Source organism: Carettochelys insculpta, chromosome 5 (genome assembly GCF_033958435.1).
Source record: "Carettochelys insculpta isolate YL-2023 chromosome 5, ASM3395843v1, whole genome shotgun sequence".
NCBI lineage: Eukaryota > Metazoa > Chordata > Testudines > Carettochelyidae > Carettochelys > Carettochelys insculpta.
In genome coordinates, this window is record NC_134141.1 from 60,497,203 (window position 1) to 60,518,017 (window position 20,815).

Sequence of the window (20,815 nt, forward strand, 5' to 3'; positions counted from 1 at the left end):
AGGCACTGGTAAGACTTTTCTTGAAATCCTGTGTAGAGTTCTGGGCACCCATGTTCAAGAAGGACTGAGGTAAACTGGAACAGGTGCAGGAAGGAGCTGCGAGGACGATCAGGGGATGGAGGGCATGTTTTATGAGAGGAGGTGGAGAAGAGGGGATATATTGCTCTCTCTAAATACCTGCTAAGCACCCAGGAGAGTGAGGACTATTCACATTAAATGGCAATGTTGACACAAGAACAAATAGCTGAAGATTAAAAGATGGTCTTCAGTCATCAGAGAGGTGAGGTTCTGAAACAGCCTTCTGGTCATGTTTGTGATGTACCAACAAGGCAGCAGTGGGGGCAGTTGCATAGGGGCCCTGCATTGGAAAGGGTCCTGAAGCTCTCGTCAGCAGAAGTGATGGCCCGAGTTCCATGTCCCTTTGAACTGTTGCAGCTGTGCCGCTCTGCACCTCTTTTGGGGCGGTGGGAAGGGGGTGGTTCTACCAGTGCCTTCCGGGCAGTGCTAAGGGCTAACTGCCATAGACCCTGACCCTCCATTCTCGGTCACACCCCTTCCAGGGGTGTGGAACAAGTCCCACTTTGCCACACGGCCCATGGTGTTGGCTCTGCTACATACCAGAGAAAAATCTTCAACTAATGAGTAGCTGTGGCATCTTTATTGTGCAACCTAGGGCACCATGTGACATCTTGGCAAAAGAGTTCCCACCTGGGCCACTCTCAGACAGCCTTCCACCCTGGTGTGGTGTGTACTGCAGCCTTCTAGACACACTGAGGTTACATTGTGACTTTCACCAGCCTTCATTATGCAGCAGGGTGATCCCAATATGTTTTCGCCATCTTAGATTTTCCCTCAGTAATATACGTCCTGGACTTGCGAGCCTTCTGCTGGATGATACAAATTGTATAAAGCTGCACAATTTGCCACCCCAAATTACATTTCCCTGACACTTCAATTTGAACACATTGGATTACATAAAACAAGTTTATTAACTACATAGATCTTAAGTGAGTATAGGTAATGAGACACAGAAGTCAGAAATGGTTACAAGAAAAACATATTTTCAGCTGGGTACCAGGAGACAAAAAGTCCGTAGGGAAGGATGCCCCCTGCTGCTTTTTACTCTGTTTGAGCTTCCTTTCACTCGTTGCTTAATAACTCTGCTACTAAGTACAGATAAAGTATAGCACACTTTTTCCTTTGCTAAAGACTGACCTGTTTGCCAACCTCCATTTGGAATATGCATTAAAACTACCATATAATGAAATTTTACACCTTCACATGCGATGTTACCCCACACATTTTACCGGGCTGATGGTTATCAGCCAGCAAAGTTTTCAAATATACCTCACAAGGTTTACTTTGTATATTAGTATTACAGTGGTGTATAGGGTGTGAATACAGGGGTACATTCAGCCATAGAGTTATGGAGGCAAACGGTTTTGAGAGAGAAATGGACAAATTTGTGAATGCAACTCTATGACATGGTTGCTTGTGATGTAGGGAGAAGAGATCAGCTGCCTTGCGGCTCACTGCCTGCTTTGGTGTTCTGTTTCTAAGTCTCGTGCTTCAGGGTTTCAGCTTGCTGCCTGCAGCGATCAGAAGGACGTTGTTTTCCTTTCCCAATATAGTCTGGATATTTTTTTTTTTTATTTTTTTAAATCTTCTTCCTCTGAAGCAGACGGCCAGTCAGGAGGTGGGTCACTGGACAGGAAGGACCAATGCTCTGAGGGGAGCACTGAACGTTCTCGGGTGCTTAGGTGGCTGGTTTTTGCTTACTTGCATAGGCCCGACTGATTGTTACATGTGGGGTTTTCTCCCAGAAATTTTCTCTAAGCTCAATTCAGCAGTGACCATGGGGCAGGGGAGTGGGTTGCCTTCCTCTGCAACGTCTTGGTGAGGATCGGGATTGTGTGGGTGTATCGCATTTAATTATTTTCCTGCCATTGCAGGGGCCTCAAGCTCTGATGTATCTCAGTCCCTCCTGTTCCCTGCCTGCAGTATGTAAGTCTAGTCGTCTGTGGAACTCTTCTGGTTTGGTCTCATTTCTGTAGTTGGGTTTAGTGGGAACGTACTGGGTAGTGTTGGTGGCCTGTGATAGACAGAAGATGACAATATGATCCAGTAGTCTTTTCTGGCCTTAATCTTTGAGTGATACCTTTTGAGCTCACTAGCCCAGAGGTCTGGCTGCCTGGCCTCATCTATGTTAATTTGCACCTCGGTCATGGCCCATTGTACACCAATAAGTGAAAAGCTCATCCTCTTTCCATTCATGGATGGTGCTGCTACTTACACTGCCAGGCTGTTATTGCTACTGAGCAAAGCTAATATAGCCAAGGTCACAGCTGCTCTCCTTCTTTGATCTTATGTATGGTAACACAAACAACAACTCTATAATTATAGTAGTACCCAGGTGTGAAGTCAGGATTCATTATTCTATAAGCAGATCAGAAATGCTAGATCATACTCATTGGAAGAGACAGTTCCTTGCCTAAAGAACTTAGTTTAACACAAAGCAGCCAGGGTGGATTTGTCATATGTGGGCTTGCGGGAGGAAGGATGAGGGAAGTAGGAATAAGAACACGATTCCCCAGGCTAACTATGTGCTCAACATGATGGCTGTGGATCATGAACTTTTTTCCTCCTAGAGCAAAATACCAGCTGTTTGCAGTCCTGTGGGGTAGGGGTGCCAGCAGTGTGCAAACCGGGTGAAAGGGAGGAGTGGGAGAGGGGAAGAGAGATTGGCACACAATGTTGCTTTCCTCAGGAAGTGAGTCAGAACACGCGCAGGTATAGAGAAACAGGCAGCTGGGGATTAGGCTTGGTTTGTATAGGCTGCTTCTTTAGCTGCACCAGCTGGTGCTTGGCATGAATTAACTAGGGTTAAGTGGTTTTTGGAGGTGATTCAGCTGCAGTGGCTGTTGGTTTCCCCCATGTCACTTTACCGTATGTACGCTCAGCTTGTGTGAGGTTCGCTGCATGGAGCTAATGTATCTGCCAAGCCCGCATCAACACCACTGTTGGTTTTCAGCCCACAAAAACACAGCTTTGAAGGCCACCAGCACAACTAGGTGGTCTTGTTCTTGTAGCAAGAGCAAGATTAATCTCTCTGCTGGGGAGGAGCCCAGTGGAGGGGATGAAAGAAGTATTGCCTTGTTTCCACCCCTGTTCTGGGGCTTCTGGGTCCTGCCCTAATAATTGTCGCTGTTGGATGTCCCTGTGGGCTGTGATAGCACACTTTCCTCTGCCTACGGCTTGTTCCTGGCCTGCTATGAAAAGCCCCTGATGTGCTTCCTTGGGGGTGCAGAACTAGTGGCTCAGCTCCAGACTTGCTCGATAGCCCCTTGCACTATGGATATTGCCTGTGGGACACTTGGAACTGGTGCTGATGACTTTGTATCACCTATGTCAGCATAAAATGGGGACCCATGTATTCCCTCCTGTCTGTGCTTTGGTGCCCTGTACTAGCTAGAACTCCTGTCACTATTGTTTTGTCCCTCTCTGTCTGCTCTTGGCAATGATCTGATGAAAGGAACTGCGGGGGTGTATGTTGTGAAAAAATCACAACCCTTCATCTTAAAAGTTTAGTGTTGGGTTGAAATATGGATAGAAGGCTATAATTTTGTTCCCTCTTCAGTAGTTTTTTTTTTTAGTAATATTGCATTTGTCTCTCTTATGTGTCCTGGTGCTTTGCATCTGATTGCCCTTTTTGAAACGGAGAAGCATGATTTCTTAGACTCCAAGCAAGATGGAGCTGTGCAGTGAATACTGGCCTCTGTTGTATGACAGACTCAGACTTTTGCAATCTTGACTCAAGTTGAGTTTGAAGTGCAACTCAGGGTCTTACTGTACTCCTCTTTGTCACATCTTTATAACAATCTCACAGTTTCTGCTTCTGTCCCATACTCAATGTGAGGTGATAATTTGTAATGGAGGATTTTTTTTATTTTTATTTTTCACTATTCCTGCTTCAGATAATTTTTGATGTCATGGACACAGAACTGTGTGAGGTAGTGGTGGAAGCTTCAGGAGCTGCAAACATACCTGCCTTTCACAAGGTCTCTGGGAGGAGGGTTGAGCGGCTCCTTGCGTGCTCTTTTTACTCTGCTGTCTTCCTTCACCGATTTCTCAGATGCATAAATAAGTGCTATGCATAGTCTGGTCCTATATATCTGTTAATTACTTTAAATGAAATAATCTGTTAAATCTGCTTATGTGGAAAGGATCTGGTATTTTCTGGGTTAAATATTGTATAACTTTTTTTTTTTTTTTGAGCCCCATGGTGTCCTTTCTAACCGGGAGTTTTTTGCTGTGGATAAACAAGACGACACTGGGTTCTAATTGCTACTGAGCGCCACTTACCTCCTGATCAGAAGTGAATACTTTTAGGCTCAGTCTGTACTAATAAGACTTCACTGGGCACTTGAGAAAGCGTGAAGGGGCAGCTCTGAGTCCCTGGAAGGGATGGGCCTTGGGTAGCAGGGGCGGGCCTGGGGCTGGCTCCCCACACCCAGCCCTTCAGTGCTGACCAGCACATATCACCCAGTGCTCTGGCTGCAATTTAAAGGGCCTGGGCTCTGGCCACTGCCATTGCCACTGTGGTGGTAGCCAGGAGCCCACAGGCCCTTTTGAATCAGTGGGTCATCACCTTCTTTTGCCCCAGTCCGCATGCGTGAGTGTGGACAAGGTCTTCGGGAAGATGAAGATGCCAGCGAGGGAGTGCTCTCTGACATTCTTCAGGGGCACGTGGAGGATGAGGTGGATCCCAAACCCATGGTGGGCCACTCATTAACCCCCACGGGGCACTGAGGGCTGGTTCAGGCTCTGTGGCCAAACCTTTGTCATCCTGCCCCAGCAATGCCAAGTAGCAATGAAGGCATCTGACACATGGAGGAACTGTCTACACAAGAGGCCTTTCAGGCAGCACAGGGCATCTAGGCCTTGCTGTTGCTGGTGGCGTCCATTCAGGTGACAGAACAGTTCAAGAGCAACCTCGTGTTGGGCCCAGTACAGGCACTGCTAACCCAGTGGCCCTGGTTCCCTTTCAAGGCATTGTTCCACCAGTGCTCCCTGACACACAGCTTGCAGGCTTCAGGAGGCGGGGTTCATGAGCACTCTTCTGTTCCCACAATTCTGAGTTCTGGAGGCAGGACTTGGGGTGACAGTCTTTGGAGCCCTGGTGAGCACAGGTAGAAACCCAGGCCTCCTATAGCACATGCCATGGTGGCTCCCTAGTGACCCAGAGACCTTGGTACCACTCCCAAGACCAGTTTAGTTGGTCCACCAGTGCCGCCTTCTTCATCACACCAACATTGATCTCTGTTCTGTTGATGCTCTTGGAGTTCTTCGGGGGATAGGTCCTGCTCCAGATGGCATTCCGGATCCCATTGCCAAGTGAAGGTTGGGCGCTGTTGATCACTAATTTCCTGTCACCCATCTGAAGGCCCACAGCACTCTTCACGGTCCTGAGACTGAAGCTTGTCCTGTTGAGACAGATCCTTTTATGCTCGCACCTTTTAGCAGACGCGAGCGCTGCATCAGGAGATGCTGATGAGTCAGCAGTCTGCCCCACGGGAGGAGGGAATGGATCTTGTGGCACTTGCGTCCACCTTAGCCTCTACACAGGTGGCCATTTTCAGGACCTTGCACTTGGTGCCACAGGAGGATGCCAAAGCACATCAAGAGCTCCTGTAGCAGGTTTCAACTAACCTGGAGCTCCAGGCGGAGAAACTCATGTAGTCAATAGACACTCTGTTTGATACGCTGAACTCCCTAGCAGCTGCTAGGGTGTCCTTACTCTTCCAAGGAGAGGTCTGAAAATCGCCACAGGCTTGTGGGTACTTTCTGCCAGTCTCCAAAAGGGCTGAGAGAAAATATTTTATCCCATCAAGAGACCACGACTTCCTCTACACTCACCCGGCCCCAAACTCCTTCATGGTGGAGACTGTTAAGTAGAAGGAAAGACAGGAACAACTAGCAGCAGACGCTCCATTTGCTGGCCATGGTCTCTTTGCTGAACAGACAGAATCAGAATTATGTGAGCTTTAGGACTGACTCCCTCACTGTGCTTAAGACCCTGGATTTGTGCATCCCTGCCCCTACTCAAAAGTGATTCGAGCCTCCAAAAAGAGCAAGGGCTACATGCACTGGCAGAGTCAGATGTCTGATTCCTCCCACTCTGGCTCAGTCTGGCCCCCCCCCCCCCCGCCCCTCTGGGCAAGGGGCAAAGAAACAAATCCTGAGGATGCACCTGAGGGTGACATACCAGACTTCCCCAGGTATCTAGTCTTCCCTCCCACCTCCCAGCAACCACTTTTCCCATTTCCTTCCAGCCTGGACTGCCACGACATTAGACTATTTGGTCCTGGACATTATCTCCCAGTGAGAGATCCTCCAGTTCCTTTCTCTTCCCTCACACGTGCCCTCCTGTTTCTCTTCAGGGACTCTTCTTGCAACAGCGTATTCTTGCAAGAGGTTCAGGAGCTGTTGTGGTTGTGTGAAGTGGTAGAAGCTCCAACCTAGTATCAGAAGAAGGGGTTCTATTCCAGGTATTTCCTGATCCCAAAGGCCCTGGAGGTGTGAGGCCCATCTTGGACCTGCAAAGCTTCAACAATTACCTGGGGAAGCTCAAGTTTTCCTTGGTCTCCCTAGCCTCAGTTATTCATTCTCTGCATCTGGGAGGCTGGTATGCTGCCCTCATCCTGAAGGATGCATACTTTTATGTCACAGTCTCCCCTGGGCTGCTGATATTTCCCTCACTTTATGGTGTGATCCACCTACTACCAGTTTGCTATTCCCCATTTTCCTGGGCATGTTGTATCTGGATTTATTGTCACCCCAGTGACTGTTTGTCCAGGGCAGTTTCAGGTCCAAATCAGCGTAGTGGTGGTCCGAGCAACCTGCTGGTCCTTAGGGCTCTGAGGCATTGAAAAAGAGTCCACATGCCACATCAATCCAGAAGATACAATTCATTGTGGCAAGGCTCATGGTGACCTGTGAGAGGGTGTTGTTGCCCTAGGCAGAGTCCAAGCCTTGACAAACCTCATAAAAGACTTCTGTAGGCATCCAAGTTCTCCCTAACCATGGCCAGGGTCTGCCTGCAGTTATGGGGGCTGTATGGCAGATGTGGCTCATCTTGTCAAGCTCTACATGCAGCTGTTGCAGCAGTGCCTAGCGTTGGCTTACTCCCATTCCCGGGATCATGTGGACAAAGTGGTCATGATTCCCGCACAAGTACTCACCACCCTGCAGTGGTGAACCATTCCAGACAACATTCTGGAGGGAGTCCTGTTCAGTACCCTTGCTCCCTTCCTCAGGCCTAAGGTTGGCACCTTGGATCTTGGCTGGGGAGCACACCTTGGTAGTTTTGCCAGGGCGGGCACCAGAGTAGTCAGAGTGCAAGAGTCTGCATCCTGCCTGAATCCAGTCCTTGCCAACACTGGAAGAGGTGGGGGATGGGGCGGGGGGGGAGAGCGAGAGAGAGCTTTTCTTATATTCCTACTCTAATGACCCCCTTATTAATCCCTTCCCCTTTATCAAAACTACTGTGATTACCAGTGATCTCCTTTCAGGAGCTGAGGAGAGTATTCATGTGCATCCCACTACAAACTCTTCAGAATACATGTATTTAATTTCCACATTAATCACCTACTTCCCATCAAGAATTTCTCTAAAATGCCCGATTCCATTATCAGGAGAACGGCAGCATTTTATGATAGTAACAGAGAGGTAGTCGTGTTAGTCTGTACTCCAACAAAACAGCAGAAATGTAGCACTTTAAAGACTAACAGAACGATTTATTCGGTGATGAGTTGCAAGATCAAAGGCACATTCTTGTGCACTTTGAGCAACATTATATATGCCATTATGTGCCAAGAATGCCCTGCCACTATGTACATTGGAAAGACTGGGCAAAAACTTCGCCAAAGAATAAATGGACGCAGAGCAGACATCAGGAATCTCAATACACAGGACCTAACCAGATCAGCCACACCATCGTGGGTTCATTCAGCTGCACATCTACCAATATAATTTATGCCATCATGTGCCAGCAATGTCCCTCTGCTATATACATCGGACAAACTGGACAGTCTCTACGTAAAAGAATAAACGCACACAAATCAGATATCAGAAATGGCAATATACAAAAACCCATAGGAGAGCACTTCAATCTCCCGGGCCCCACAGTAGCAGACTTAAAAGTAGCTATCCTACAGCAAAAAAAATTTCAGGACCAGACTCCAAAGAGAAATTTCTGAGCTACAATTCATCTGCAAATTCGACGCCCTCAGCTCAGGCTTAAACAAAGACTGTGAATGGCTGGCTAAATACAGAAGCAGCTTCCCCTCCCTTGGTGTTCACACCTCCAGATCAACTGCTGGTAGAAAGCCCCACCCTTGCTCTGGCCTATTTATACCTGGCCCTGCAGATTTCCAAGACCAACATCTGATGAAGTGAGTCTGTGCTCACGAAAGCTCATGCTCAAAACTTTTCTGTTAGTCTGTAAGGTGCCACAGGACCATTCGTTGCTGTTACAGATCCAGACTAACACGGCTACCGCTCCAATATAAGCCAATCAGTCAACACTTCAATGGAGTGGGCTGTTCTGTTAAAGACCTGTGAACTTGTGTCCTAGAACAAAGAGAATTTAAAAACAGATTACATCAATACATTTGTGAATTGGAATTCATATTCAAATTCAACCCATTAACACAAATTACCTTACACATTACAAGCACTGCTTCCCTTACTTTGATGCTCATAATTATCACAGGCAGGAAACTTAAATGCCCCTCCCCTCACCCTCCTCCTTCAGTCCTATGTACTTGATTTGTCAGTTTTTATTGCAGATTTTTTTTGGTCCTCTGTACTTAATAAATGTCAGTCTGTATTGGAAATGAGATTGATCTGATGAAGTGATTCTGTCCCACGAAAGCTCATTATTGAATAACAGAGGGATAGCCGTGTTAGTCTGGATCTGTAACAGCAACGAAGAGTCCTGTGGCACCTTGTAGACTAACAGCAAAGTTTTGAGCATGAGCTTTCGTGAGCACAGATTCACTTCATCAGATGCACAATTATCTATTATTATTATTATTATTGAATAGGTTATTTTGTTAGTCTTTAAAGTGCTACATTTCTGCTGTTTTGTCTTGTTAGCATTTTATGATGTGCACTTCAGACTGTTGTGTAGACAGGGAGTGTCAGATAAATGCTAGCACGTTTTTATTACAGGTTGAAACTCTATCCAGCACCCTTGGGATCTGACAGATACTGGAGGAGAGACTACGTAAGACCACAGGAGGGCAATATTGTCTAGCACAGAAGTCGGCAACCACAATAGCTAGGAGAGCCATTTTTTCCAAATTTTGATAAACAATAATTCAAGGGCCACAATGCATCTCAATGCAAAATGGTCCTTAATAAATAATGTCAACCCATACTTTTTGTAACCACTGTTTTAACAACAGCACGCACACAATGATTTGTAATGCAGTGCATGTTTACTGCAGGGGATTCACAAACTCTTTTGCATATTATATTTCCACACAACATGTGTGTTCCACTATCTTCCTGACTTTCACTCTCAAACCTTCTCTCTCTCTCTGGAGGAAGCTAGATTCTGAACAATATTGTTTTTGTTTCTGAAATCACTGTACAGCTGCTCTGATACTTTGATAAAGCAATCTTTTATATATTCTCCATCCATGAATGGCTTTCATCATTTCACAATCTCTTGAGTTGCCACAAAATTATCCACAGTTATGCTACTTGGTGATATCACCCATTTAGTGACCATGTTCTTACTTTGCTCTGCTTTGCGTAGCAGTTTCTCCATGGCGCTTTTTCTGGCATATCCAGCTGAATACTGTTCACCAAAAATGGAGTGTTCTTTGAGAAAATGCCTCTCAAGGTTGCACCAGGAACCAGGAGGGTGGTGAAGCATAGGAATGCATTACCAAGAGAGGTGGTAGACTCTCCATCCCTAGAGGTTTTTAAGTCCTGGCTTGACATAGTCATGGCTGGGATGATTTACTTGGGGTTGATTCTGCTTTAGGCAGGGGATTGGACTGGACGACCTCCTGAGGTCCCTTCTAACCCTAGAATTCTATGTTTCTATGGTTCATTTTTTGTTGTTGGCGAATTTCTCATTACAAATGAGACCTAAAGGGAGCCTAGCCAAACTTGATATAAATGTGAAAGTTTGGGTTCTATTGAGATTGAAACTGTTTTCATCTTCGATTTTCCTCTTTTTTTAATCCATTCCAGCTCCACTTTAATTATACCAATTTTACTTCTTGTTGAATATCAGTTTTCTTTCATAAAATGCTTGTTGCCCGTCACAGACGAATGCTGCAACCTTCTTTCTCCTTTTTGAAATCAAGACTTTATTGGCGACACAGTCAAAACACAGATACGGCATCATATCGCGCAGCGCACTGCACATATTAATGGAGTTATCCAGTGTTTTGAAATCATATGTCGTTTGCTCTTTAGATGTGAGTTAATTGTTGGGCTTTTAGGTGTTCGCCGTTTATTGAAAATAATCAGGAAAGGGTTTTTTGTTTTTTTTTTTAACTTTGCGATTATAGTGTCAGGAGCCACAAAAGTCCTTAAAGAGCCGCAAGTTGCAGACCCCTGGTCTAACACATTACCAAAACTTTCGCCGCTTTCTGGGCTCTTAGAAGACATTTGGGGTAAATTACAGCTAAATAACAGCACAGAACACTGAGAGCCAGGACTGGTGGCTTAAATCACGGGAAACTTGGCCAGAGACATAAGTGATTGTGTGGCAAACTTAATTGTGCTGGATTATGGATGTAGCTATACGAGAGAGATCCAGATTAGAGAGGTTCAATGTGTATGTGAGTGGTAGGCGTGCTTTTTAAACAATACAGTTAAAAAGTGCATTTCTGATTTAAAAATAATTATTCCAGGCTTAATATTTTTTCCTCTAGCTTCTTCTACCCTATGTTGAAATGTAGTGTGTGAAATGTCAAGGAGGAAGAATGAGTGAGTTTCTTTTGTGGCAACTAGGGATGATTTCAAAATCAGTTGAACGTAACTGTAGAGCAGAGCCTACTACCCTTAATACTGGCATTGCCAGTAACACTTAACATTTCTATTCTGAGGTGCACACATTGAAACATGGGTTTTTTGAGGCATTTGTGTTTCATTAGCAGTTGTACACGCCACCACTAATTACATCTGAGTTTAACTGCTGCTTTAGGTAATTGCCAGTTTGTTTTTAAATTAAATTACTGTACTGTCCCATTAGCAAGTGCTGAAAATCACCTTGAACTGGTTCTGCATGTTGGTACCATTACAACAGCTGTAATATTCAATACGACAGATACTGCATGAATTGAAAGTTCTTTTCTGCTGGTTTCTCTTTTTATTTTGCATTGTTGAGTGCTCCCATCCAAGTTTTAAAGGTCTGTTTTGAGCTAGCATGGAATGAGTTAAAAAAGAGCCCTGTGGCTCAAGGCTTGACAGAGCTGATTGTGCTTAATAAAGCAGCACAGCACACTTGCTGACCAGCTGGGTGCAGCAGCATAAATTTCATTTTAACGTGGAGACTTTTCATGTACAGCAATCCCTTGATTTACCCAGAGGTTGTGTCCTGGGCAACCGCCAAGTAAATCAAATTTTGCATAAATTCGAGGTTGGGGTTGGGCCGATCCCTGGAATTTCCCTGGCTGGGGGAAATGGGCAACTGGAGCCTCTGCAGGCAGGTGGGGGCTGGGTTAGGGACAGTGTGTGACAGGATGCCTCCTGCTCCAGCTGCCCTCCATCATCAGTGGGGCTGGGCTGCTCCGGCGGGAGCAGCTCAAGCTGCGGTGTGGCTTGGCTGTGGGGGTGCCTCAGCGATACCTCTCCCTTCTGCCCCCAGTGTTGCAGTGCTGGGTTGCTGCAAGCAGGAGCTGCCTCTTAAGGAGCCCCTGAGCTGGCCGGCAGCACGGGGGTAAGCGGAGAGGTGGGGTACAATAGAATCTCCCCGGACTCGACTTGTGTTAATATGAAAACGTGGAAGTGAAGTCTGTGCAAACTGAGGGTCTACTGTATAGGAAAAATCTCAGTGGAAAGGCTGCTGACCTTTGGCAAAAATGGCAATTGAGTATCAACTCATTCACACATGCCTCAAAAGAGCTGCCTCAGGCCGCGTCTACACCAGACCGGAAAGTCAGTCCTAGGTATGCAATTCCAGCTATAATGAACCAACATATCTAACAAGGACTTACGTAGCCATCCTCAGAAAGGGAAGTAGACGAGAGAACCTCTCCTGTTGATCTCGTACGCCTCACGATGATGAGTACCACCAGGGGCGACTGTTGAGCCCTGATACTTCAATTTCATGTGTCTCCACTAAGCATGCAAAGTAGAATCCCGGAAGATCAACCCTGACCAGGGTCAATCTCCTGGCAACTACAGACGTACCCCCAGAGACTCAGTTCAGTGCTATTGCAATTGCTAGTGGAGTCTCCTCCTTCATCTACTGTTTTCAAATGCAGCAAATGCAGGTTTTAGATTCTGAATATTTTCTGCCCTTACTTCATAAGCATGAAAATAGAAACATAAGCATGAAACAGGGAAGGAAAAAATAGTCTTCAGCTACATCTACACTGAAATAAAATCAAATTTAGTAAAGCTGACTTTGTAATACTGGGTTTTGTAAAAATCAAAGTTGAGTATCATCACCTGCCCACAAAGTTGACTTAGTGCATCTTCATAAAATCTACAAAGTTTGACTATTGCGGTAGTGCATTGTGGGAACCTATCCCACAGTTCCCTCAGCCTCATTGCATTCTGTGTTTTTTGCTCTGATGCTCGATGGGGAAAAAATGCCCCACAAGTCATTGCAGGTGTGATGTCATCTGCTTACGCAGCATTGCCCTCATTCCCCTCCCATTGAAAGCAAACCACCATTTTTCAGAAGGAAAAGGAGGGAATCCCAGCGGAAGGAAAACCACAACTGAACCATGACAACAGGTTGTTCAACTATTTTTTCCCCCAGTGAAAGAACGCCAAACACTGGAAGAATCTAGATCTATGTGACTAGGGAAAGACAAACATTATTCATGGAGAAAGAAACCAGGGAATCCCAAGGGAAAGAAAGCCAAACAGGTTGTGGGCTTCAGAAACTGAAGCACTCTTTGAAAATGTATTCTGGAAGCGTGCAACTGACTGTGCCATGCTAACAGTTTTCCTGGTGAAAGAACACCTTTCACAAGGAAGAAAACCTTCAATCACACATGTTTACAATAACTGTGAGTTAAAACCAGATCACATGCAGAAAGGTAGGGTGGGACTCATGTCAACAAGTACCTTAGTTTTCTCCTGGTAAAAATGCGGCAACCAGGCCACTGTTGAGACACTGCCCGCCCCACCCCACCCCACCCCACCCCGCCTTGTGCTTTGGGAAGGGAGGTACTGGAGCGGTGTGCCTAGGTGTGTGTGGGGGGAGCCCTGAAAATAGCTGGGGGCTGGCCCCCCAACTAAGCTGGCATGGGTGAGCTGAGGCATCAGTTAACATGTTCCAGTCAGCTGGTGTCTCCATAAGGTGAGGAGGGCCAGCCCAGAAAATTCATGCTGCCTTCTGTGGGGCCAGGCCCCATAAACTGTTGGCATTCCTCTATCGCTTGTGTGTGTAGGTGGGGGGGCCAGCCCTGTAAATAGGTGTGGTTAGGGACTGTCCTCCCCAAGTAAGCTGGCAGAGGTGAGATGAGGGTTCTGTTGACATGGTATGCTCACCGGGTGTCTTATTAGCCATCCCCTGGCAACAGCTCCCAAAAATATTTCCCACCAGGGGAGCCATCTTCCAGCCCCTGAAAATCTTTGCCATGCAAGGAGCCATCCCCCTGGTGACAGCCCTCCCCCTCCCCCCGGCCAAAAAAAAATTTCCCTCGTAGGGAGCTATTCCCCTGGCATGTGTTGCCTTACAGGGGCTAGCCAGCCCATGGAAATCTTTGCTACAGGGGGAGGCAGCTCCCCAGTGCTTGGTGAGCCCCTGGAAACGTGAGGCATAGAATCCTTCCACCTGCACAGGCCAGCTGTATGGCACTGGAGGGGGAAGGGCTAGTCACATGGTACAGTGGGGGCTAGATCTCTGACTGCATGGTGCCTGGGGGTGCCCCACAGAAATGTGAAGTACAGAAAAGAAGTTTCTCTGCCTCTCTTGCTAGTGCAGGACTTACTGTCTGATGTGCCACTGTCTGGTCCCAACTGCCAACCCACCATATGGTGAGGTGGGGCGGAGGCTAGTCTGCCAGCTGAACTGAGACCCTGGCTCTCCTGATGGCACCATGCTGGGACTCTCTTTCGTAGCTAGATGTGATCGCCACACTGATCATAAAGAAATTAATTTAAAACGCTGGGTTTCTTGTTTCCTGCTTTCTGCACACCTGGAGAGCAGGGGAGGTGAAATGGGTCAGAAGGTGTACCTGTGGGACACCTCTGGAAGCCAATAAAATTGATTTAAAGAAATGCTGTTTCCCCACTAGCATTATTTCGACTTTTTAAATTCGAACTTTGGCACTGCTCTGATTCATTTGGTCGATGTAAGAATGTTGACCTTAGCACTCTCTAAAATTGACGTAATGGTATTTGCAGTGAAGACAGTGACATACAATCGAGCTGAGTGCCTTAAAATTGACCATATGCTGTAGCCTAGACATATCCTAAATCACCGCTGGGGATCTGCTCTGCTTGAATGGATCTCTTTAGAATGTGTGTGTTGTCACGGAAAATACATTAAATGAATAGTAATTTTACTCTATTATTACAGCATTCTTTATGTACATAATTGTGCCATTCTCTTTGTATATACTGTGGTTGTGCTGTAAGGCAACAGTGTTGTTTTCTCTACATTTGAGGTTTCCCCTATAAACTCACTCATACTGGAGTATGAGAATATTACATGTGAGTTTATCATAGCCCTTAATGCTAAGTATGTGCTGTACTGTTCAACATGTTAAGTGCTGACCTCTCCTCTTTCTTTTTAGCACTGGCTTGAGCCCAACAAGTCTATCTCCAAGCAAATGAAATGTAAGTACTACCAGCCCACTTTGTAACTTGGTATCATGGTTTGAAATGCCTGTGGGTTGTGTCGTTTCCCTGCAGTTGTTTCCAGCGTGTTTTGTTTGTTTTCAAGGAGGTCCTTTATTTCCTTGTTGAAATCTTGAGAACTCTCTGATACTGTACAGAGCTTTCCATCAACACCTTTTGCTATGATTACATACAGCCTTTCTGAAACCACATGCATGCTAACATCTGTGGAGTGATTCAGTGCATCCTTTCGTTGTGGAAAGAACTAAGTACTCTATCTCTGTGGTGCATCCAGTTCTTTTCAAGCTATAGAAACAAGACATGGAGTGTGGCAATCCAATTGGAATCTTTTGCTTTGTGGCAATGCAGAATGTGAAGGCTGGTCCCCACTAAAAAGTTACATAAGCATTGTTAGGCCTCTCAGGGGAATGAAAAATCCAATCTCCTCCCCTAACAGATGTACGTTAAATTAAATTTACCCCTTTTGTATTTACAATAATAAGTCAGCTTAAGGATTCTTCCATCAGCTTAGCTACTGTCTCTCAAGGGGGTGGAGTATCTACAGAGATGATGGCTTTTTTGTTTTTGTTTATGCAACTGTTGTGTTGTTTCTTTGTGTTTGGCTTGACTTTTTGGTTTTCATTCACTAGGAATTAATCTAAATTTTCTAAAAAGTTAGATTAAATCTTTTCATATTTGTCTGAGGTGCTTATTTTCCAGAGTGCTACCTGCAAGGTCAACCAACTTGCTTTGGGAAGTGTTATGGCCTTTATTTTATATATATATTTGCTTATTCATAAATGGACCAATGAAAGTTAGCAAAACTACTTTTATTGTCAGTGATTTCCTTCCAGGAGCTGAGGAGAGTTTTTACTTCTTAATCCTTGGAGACTTGAATTCAGGCATTGGGATCTACTGCTTGTTTTACTAAGGAGGGTTGTCAACTTTGTAAGAGTTAGGTGGTGAGACTGAAGACGAAAGATTTAATATTTTCCTTTGTCTGCTATGCAGAATGCCTCTCCTGCCCCCAGTAATTTGTAAACAACAATACTTATTGGAAGATAGCCCTTCAAGAACCTTCAGCTACCAGCCAGCAAGCTGGTAGTCTCTCCATGTCCCAGAGAATGGGATGCAGAGGCTGGTTCTGTGCTTTATATCTAGTAATACCTGGAAGTGGGGAAGAATCTTTGCACATACATATATGTTGCCAAGTAAGAATACATTAACCTGTTTTGGAACAACTCATTATGAGTGCTGCTACAGTGTCCAGTCTCTTTTCCTAGTACTTTACTTATGGTTTTCCACCTTCATTAGTAAGTTAAGTGCATCAGAACACATGGTATACAAGTTTGAAGTACACCCCTTTGCCATTTTTACTGCTCTTAATTCTGTCTGTGAAGAGAAACATGCTGTATTAGGGTCTCAGGGGTCTCTAGCATCTTGAGCAACTGCTGGTTTCATTTTGTACAGGTCAGAAGTCTGTTTGGGACTAAACAGTGGGTTTGTGCTGCACATGTCAGACTTCTTCTCAGTGGGATCAACTTAGGTTAATGTGTTGTTGAAAAATTCGGTAAGTTGCTCCTTTGGTAGGCAGAACTAGAAATGGCTTCTTTTTTTTCTCGTCTCTACGCATCTGTCCTTGGAGTGAATTTGCTATTTGAAGAGTCATAAGAACAAAGCAGTACTCCCTCCCCATGGCTCCTAAAATGTTGATATACTAAGTATCCTTCTTCCGCTACCATTCTGCCAAGATTCTTGAGGTAAATTCTGAATTGTTTGTCTCAGAATAGCTTCTACTGACCTCAACAGCAGTGATAAGCATATTCAAGGGTGCAATTTGCCCAACCTTTTTTGTTTTAAAGTAAATTGTGTGTATACTGCATATTGGCACCATTCTGTAAACTTGACACATTTGTGAGAACGTAGTCCTAGGCAGTCTAATTTCCAAATGGTCTTTCATAATTGCTGTGGAATGAAATGATAAGGTAGAAGGAAGAAAATCTGTGAAAACTGGTTCTGCAGCTTGATTTGTAACACATTACTCTACTGTGCAGGAAATCAGAGTTCAGGTTAGGCTTCTGCAGCCTCCATAAAAGGATGAGCTGGGGTGATATTCTTGGCACGGGACTGCTGCAATCTGTTAATCTCTCACCACCTCCACTCCTAATGATACTACTGTCTGGGAGTTATTTGTTACGCCAGCCAAAAAAAAGGGTTCAGGCTCCAGCTCTCTCAGAACATATGCACTTGATGTTCCCAAGCAGAGCTGATACTAGGTAGTCCAGAATGAGGAGAAGTGCAGAAATTAGAGCTGTTAGAACTTCATAACATAAATTAGAACTTCATAACAAAACTTTACATCTAGCAAGGCTCAGCTGACTCATGGGTCCAGTGAAACCTAAACCATTGCCAGGCTTGTCTAAGGGTATGTTTACGCTGCAGTTAACAACCCATGGCTGGCTTGTGCCAGCTGCTTGGTCTTAGGGTGCAAGGAACTGTTTAATTGTAGAGTAGACATTTGGGCTGAGGCCTGAGGCTGGCCTTTAGGACCCTATGGGGGTGGGGGATTCATGAGCTTGGGCTGGAACCTGAGCCCAAACATGTACACTGCAACCAAACAACTCCTAACCCTATTTTGTTTCAGGAAGAAAGGTGCTTTCAAAAGTGGCGGGGTGGGGGGGAAGAGTGTACCTTTTGAAGGAGCCCTGTCCACGAGGTTGCTTTGTCTTCTGAAAATGCCTCTTGCAGAAGCTAAATAATGCAGGAATATGCTAATGAGGTGCATGGTATTTAAATCTGTGCCTTATTTGCATGCCCTTTCCGAAATGGACGTGCTGTGTACATGCAGCTTAAGAGAAGAAGTCAATGGTGATAACTCCATGCAAATCAACATGGATGGAAAGTATTTGCATGAATCTCTTTTTAAGAAACAAGCTACTTTAAAGTCATGTATTCCTCTCTGTGTCATCTCTTCAAAGACATGTTAAAATACCTTTAATCATGAGGTTTCTCAACAGGCTGTGTTCTCTTCTACCTGTGTTGTACAGTAACAGAGAGTAAGCCGTGCTAGTCTCTACACTATCAAAACAAAAAGCACTCAAGTAGCACTTTAAAGACTAGCAAAATAGTTTATTAGGTGAACTTTCGTGGGACAGACCCACTTCTTCAGACCATAGCCAGACCAGAACAGACTCAATATTTAAGACACAGAGAACCAAAAACAGTAAGCAAGGAGGACAAATCAGAAAAAGATAATCAAGGTGAGCAAATCAGAGAGTGGAGGGGTGGGGGGGAAGATCAAGAATTAGATTAAGCCAAGTATGCAGACAAGCCCCTATAGTGACTCAGAAAGTTCCCATCACGATTTAAACCATGTGTTAATGTGCCGAATTTGAATATAAATGTCAGCTCGTCCACTTCTCTCTCTAAAAAGGAGCGATAATTTCTCTTCAGTAACACACGTATCTTGAGGTCATTGACAGAATGCCCCATTCCATTAAAATGTTGACTAACTGGTTTGTGGATCTGGAGTGTTTTGATGTCTGTTTTGTGCCCGTTGACCCTTTGTCTAAGGGAGTTAGAAGTCTGTCCAATATACAAAGCATCTGGGCATTGTTGGCACATGATGGCATATATGATGTTAGTAGAGGAGCATGAGAAAGTGCCTGTGATTCTGTGAGTAACCTGGTTAGGTCCAGTGATGGTATTTCCAGAGAAGATATGTGGACAAAGCTGGCAGCAGGCTTTGTTGCAGGGAAAGGTTCCAGGACTGGTGTTCCTGGGGTATAGGCTGTGGCTGTTAGTGAGGATCCTCATGAGGTTGTCCGTAGGAGAGAACAGGCATGTCACCCAGGGCCTTCTGGAGTGTAGCATCCTGATTAAGAATAGGTTGTAGGTCTTTAATAATTCGTTGCAGTGGTCTGAGTTGGGGGCTGTAGGTGATGACCAGTGGTGTTCTGTTCTTGGCTTTTTTGGGCCGATCTTGGAGTAGCTGGTCTCTGGGTATGCGTCTGGCCCTGTCAGTTTGTTTTTTTACTTCTCCTGGTGGGTCCAACACCACGTTTTACAGACCTCTCTCTGCTGATCCCACTTTGGAATTCCAAAGGAAATTACAACAGCTACTGAAGGAACTCCCTGCTGCAACTCGGGACCTCATTAACTCAGACACACCATCTGAGCTGCAGCCTGGATTATTCTATTTACTTCCCAAAATCCACAAACCTGGAAACCCTGGACGCCCTATCATTTCAGGTATTGGCACCCTTACCACCAGACTATCCAGTTACGTGGACTCCCTCCTCAAACCCTATGCCACCAACATTCCCAGCTATATCCGAGATACCACCGACTTCCTGAGGAAATTATAAAACATCAGAAAAGTTCCTGGTAACGCCATCCTTGCCACAATGGATGTAGAGGCTCTGTACACTAATATTCCACATAAAGATGGATTACAAGCAATCAGGGACACCATCCCTGATGCCACCACAGCCAATCTGGTGTCTGACCTCTGTAACTTTGTTCTCACACACAATCATTTCTGTTTTGGGGACAATTTATACCTCCAGATTAGTGGAACTGCTATGGGCACCTGCATGGCCCCACAATATGCTAATATATTTATGGCTGACCTGGAACAACGATTCCTCAGCTCTCGTCCCCTATTACCACTCCTCTACTTAAGATACATTGATAACATCTTTATGATTTGGACCCATGGTACAGAGGCTCTAGAAGAATTCCACAGAGACTTTAACAATCTACACCCCACCATCAACTTATGCCTCGATTACAACATGCAAGAGAGACATTTCCTGGACACTACAGTACTAATCAAGGATGGCCTGATCAGTACCACACTGTACCGAAAACCTACTGATCGCTATACTTATCTACACCCTTCTAGTTTCCATCCTGCACACGTGACTAGATCCATTGTTTACAGTCAAGCTCTTCGATACAATCGCATTTGCTGTGCTCCAACTGACAGAGACCTAAAACTACAAGAACTTTACCAAATATTCATAAACCTGAATTACCCACCAGGAGAAGTAAAAAAACAAATCGACAGGGCCAGACGCATACCGAGAGACCAGCTACTCCAGGATCGACCCAAAAAAGCCAAGAACAGAACACCACTGGTCATCACCTACAGCCCCCAACTCAGACCACTGCAACGAATTATTAGACCTACAACCTATCCTTAATCAGGATGCTACACTCCAGAAGGCCCTGGGTGACATGCCTGTTCTCTCCTACAGACAACCTCCCAGCCTCATGAGGATCCTTACTAACAGCCACAGCCTATACCCCAGGAATACCAGTCCTGGAACCTTTCCCTGCAACAAAGCCTGCTGCCAGCTTTGTCCACATATCTTCTCTGGAAATACCAATCACTGGACCTAACCAGGTTACTCACAGAATCACGGGCACTTTCTCATGCTCCTCTACTAACATCATATATGCCATCATGTGCCAACAATGCCCAGATGCTTTGTATATTGGACAGACTTCTAACTCCCTTAGACAAAGGGTCAACGGGCACAAAACAGACATCAAAACACTCCAGATCCACAAACCAGTTAGTCAATATTTTAATGGAATGGGGCATTCTGTCAATGACCTCAAGATATGTGTGTTACTGAACAGAAATTATCGCTCCTTTTTAGAGAGAGAAGTGGATGAGCTGACATTTATATTCAAACTCGGCACATTAACACATGGTTTAAATCGTGATGGGAACTTTCAGTCACTATAGGGGCTCGTCTGC

At 45.2% G+C, this 20,815-nt stretch overlaps 1 protein-coding gene across 7 annotated transcripts in view; it reads left to right on the forward strand.

Moving 5' to 3' along the window:
* The window catches only part of FRMD3 (FERM domain containing 3), a 249,462-nt gene that overhangs the window by 104,336 nt on the left and 124,311 nt on the right, over positions 1–20,815 (forward strand). For 6 of the 7 annotated variants that reach the window (XM_074995192.1, XM_074995193.1, XM_074995194.1 and 3 more), the window contains one exon: positions 15,003–15,045. In XM_074995192.1, coding sequence (XP_074851293.1) covers positions 15,003–15,045 — 43 coding nt within the window. Of the gene's footprint in view, positions 1–1,608; positions 1,697–1,952; positions 2,005–15,002; positions 15,046–20,815 lie in introns of those variants that run through there. The other variant, XM_074995196.1, reaches the window with a different exon arrangement.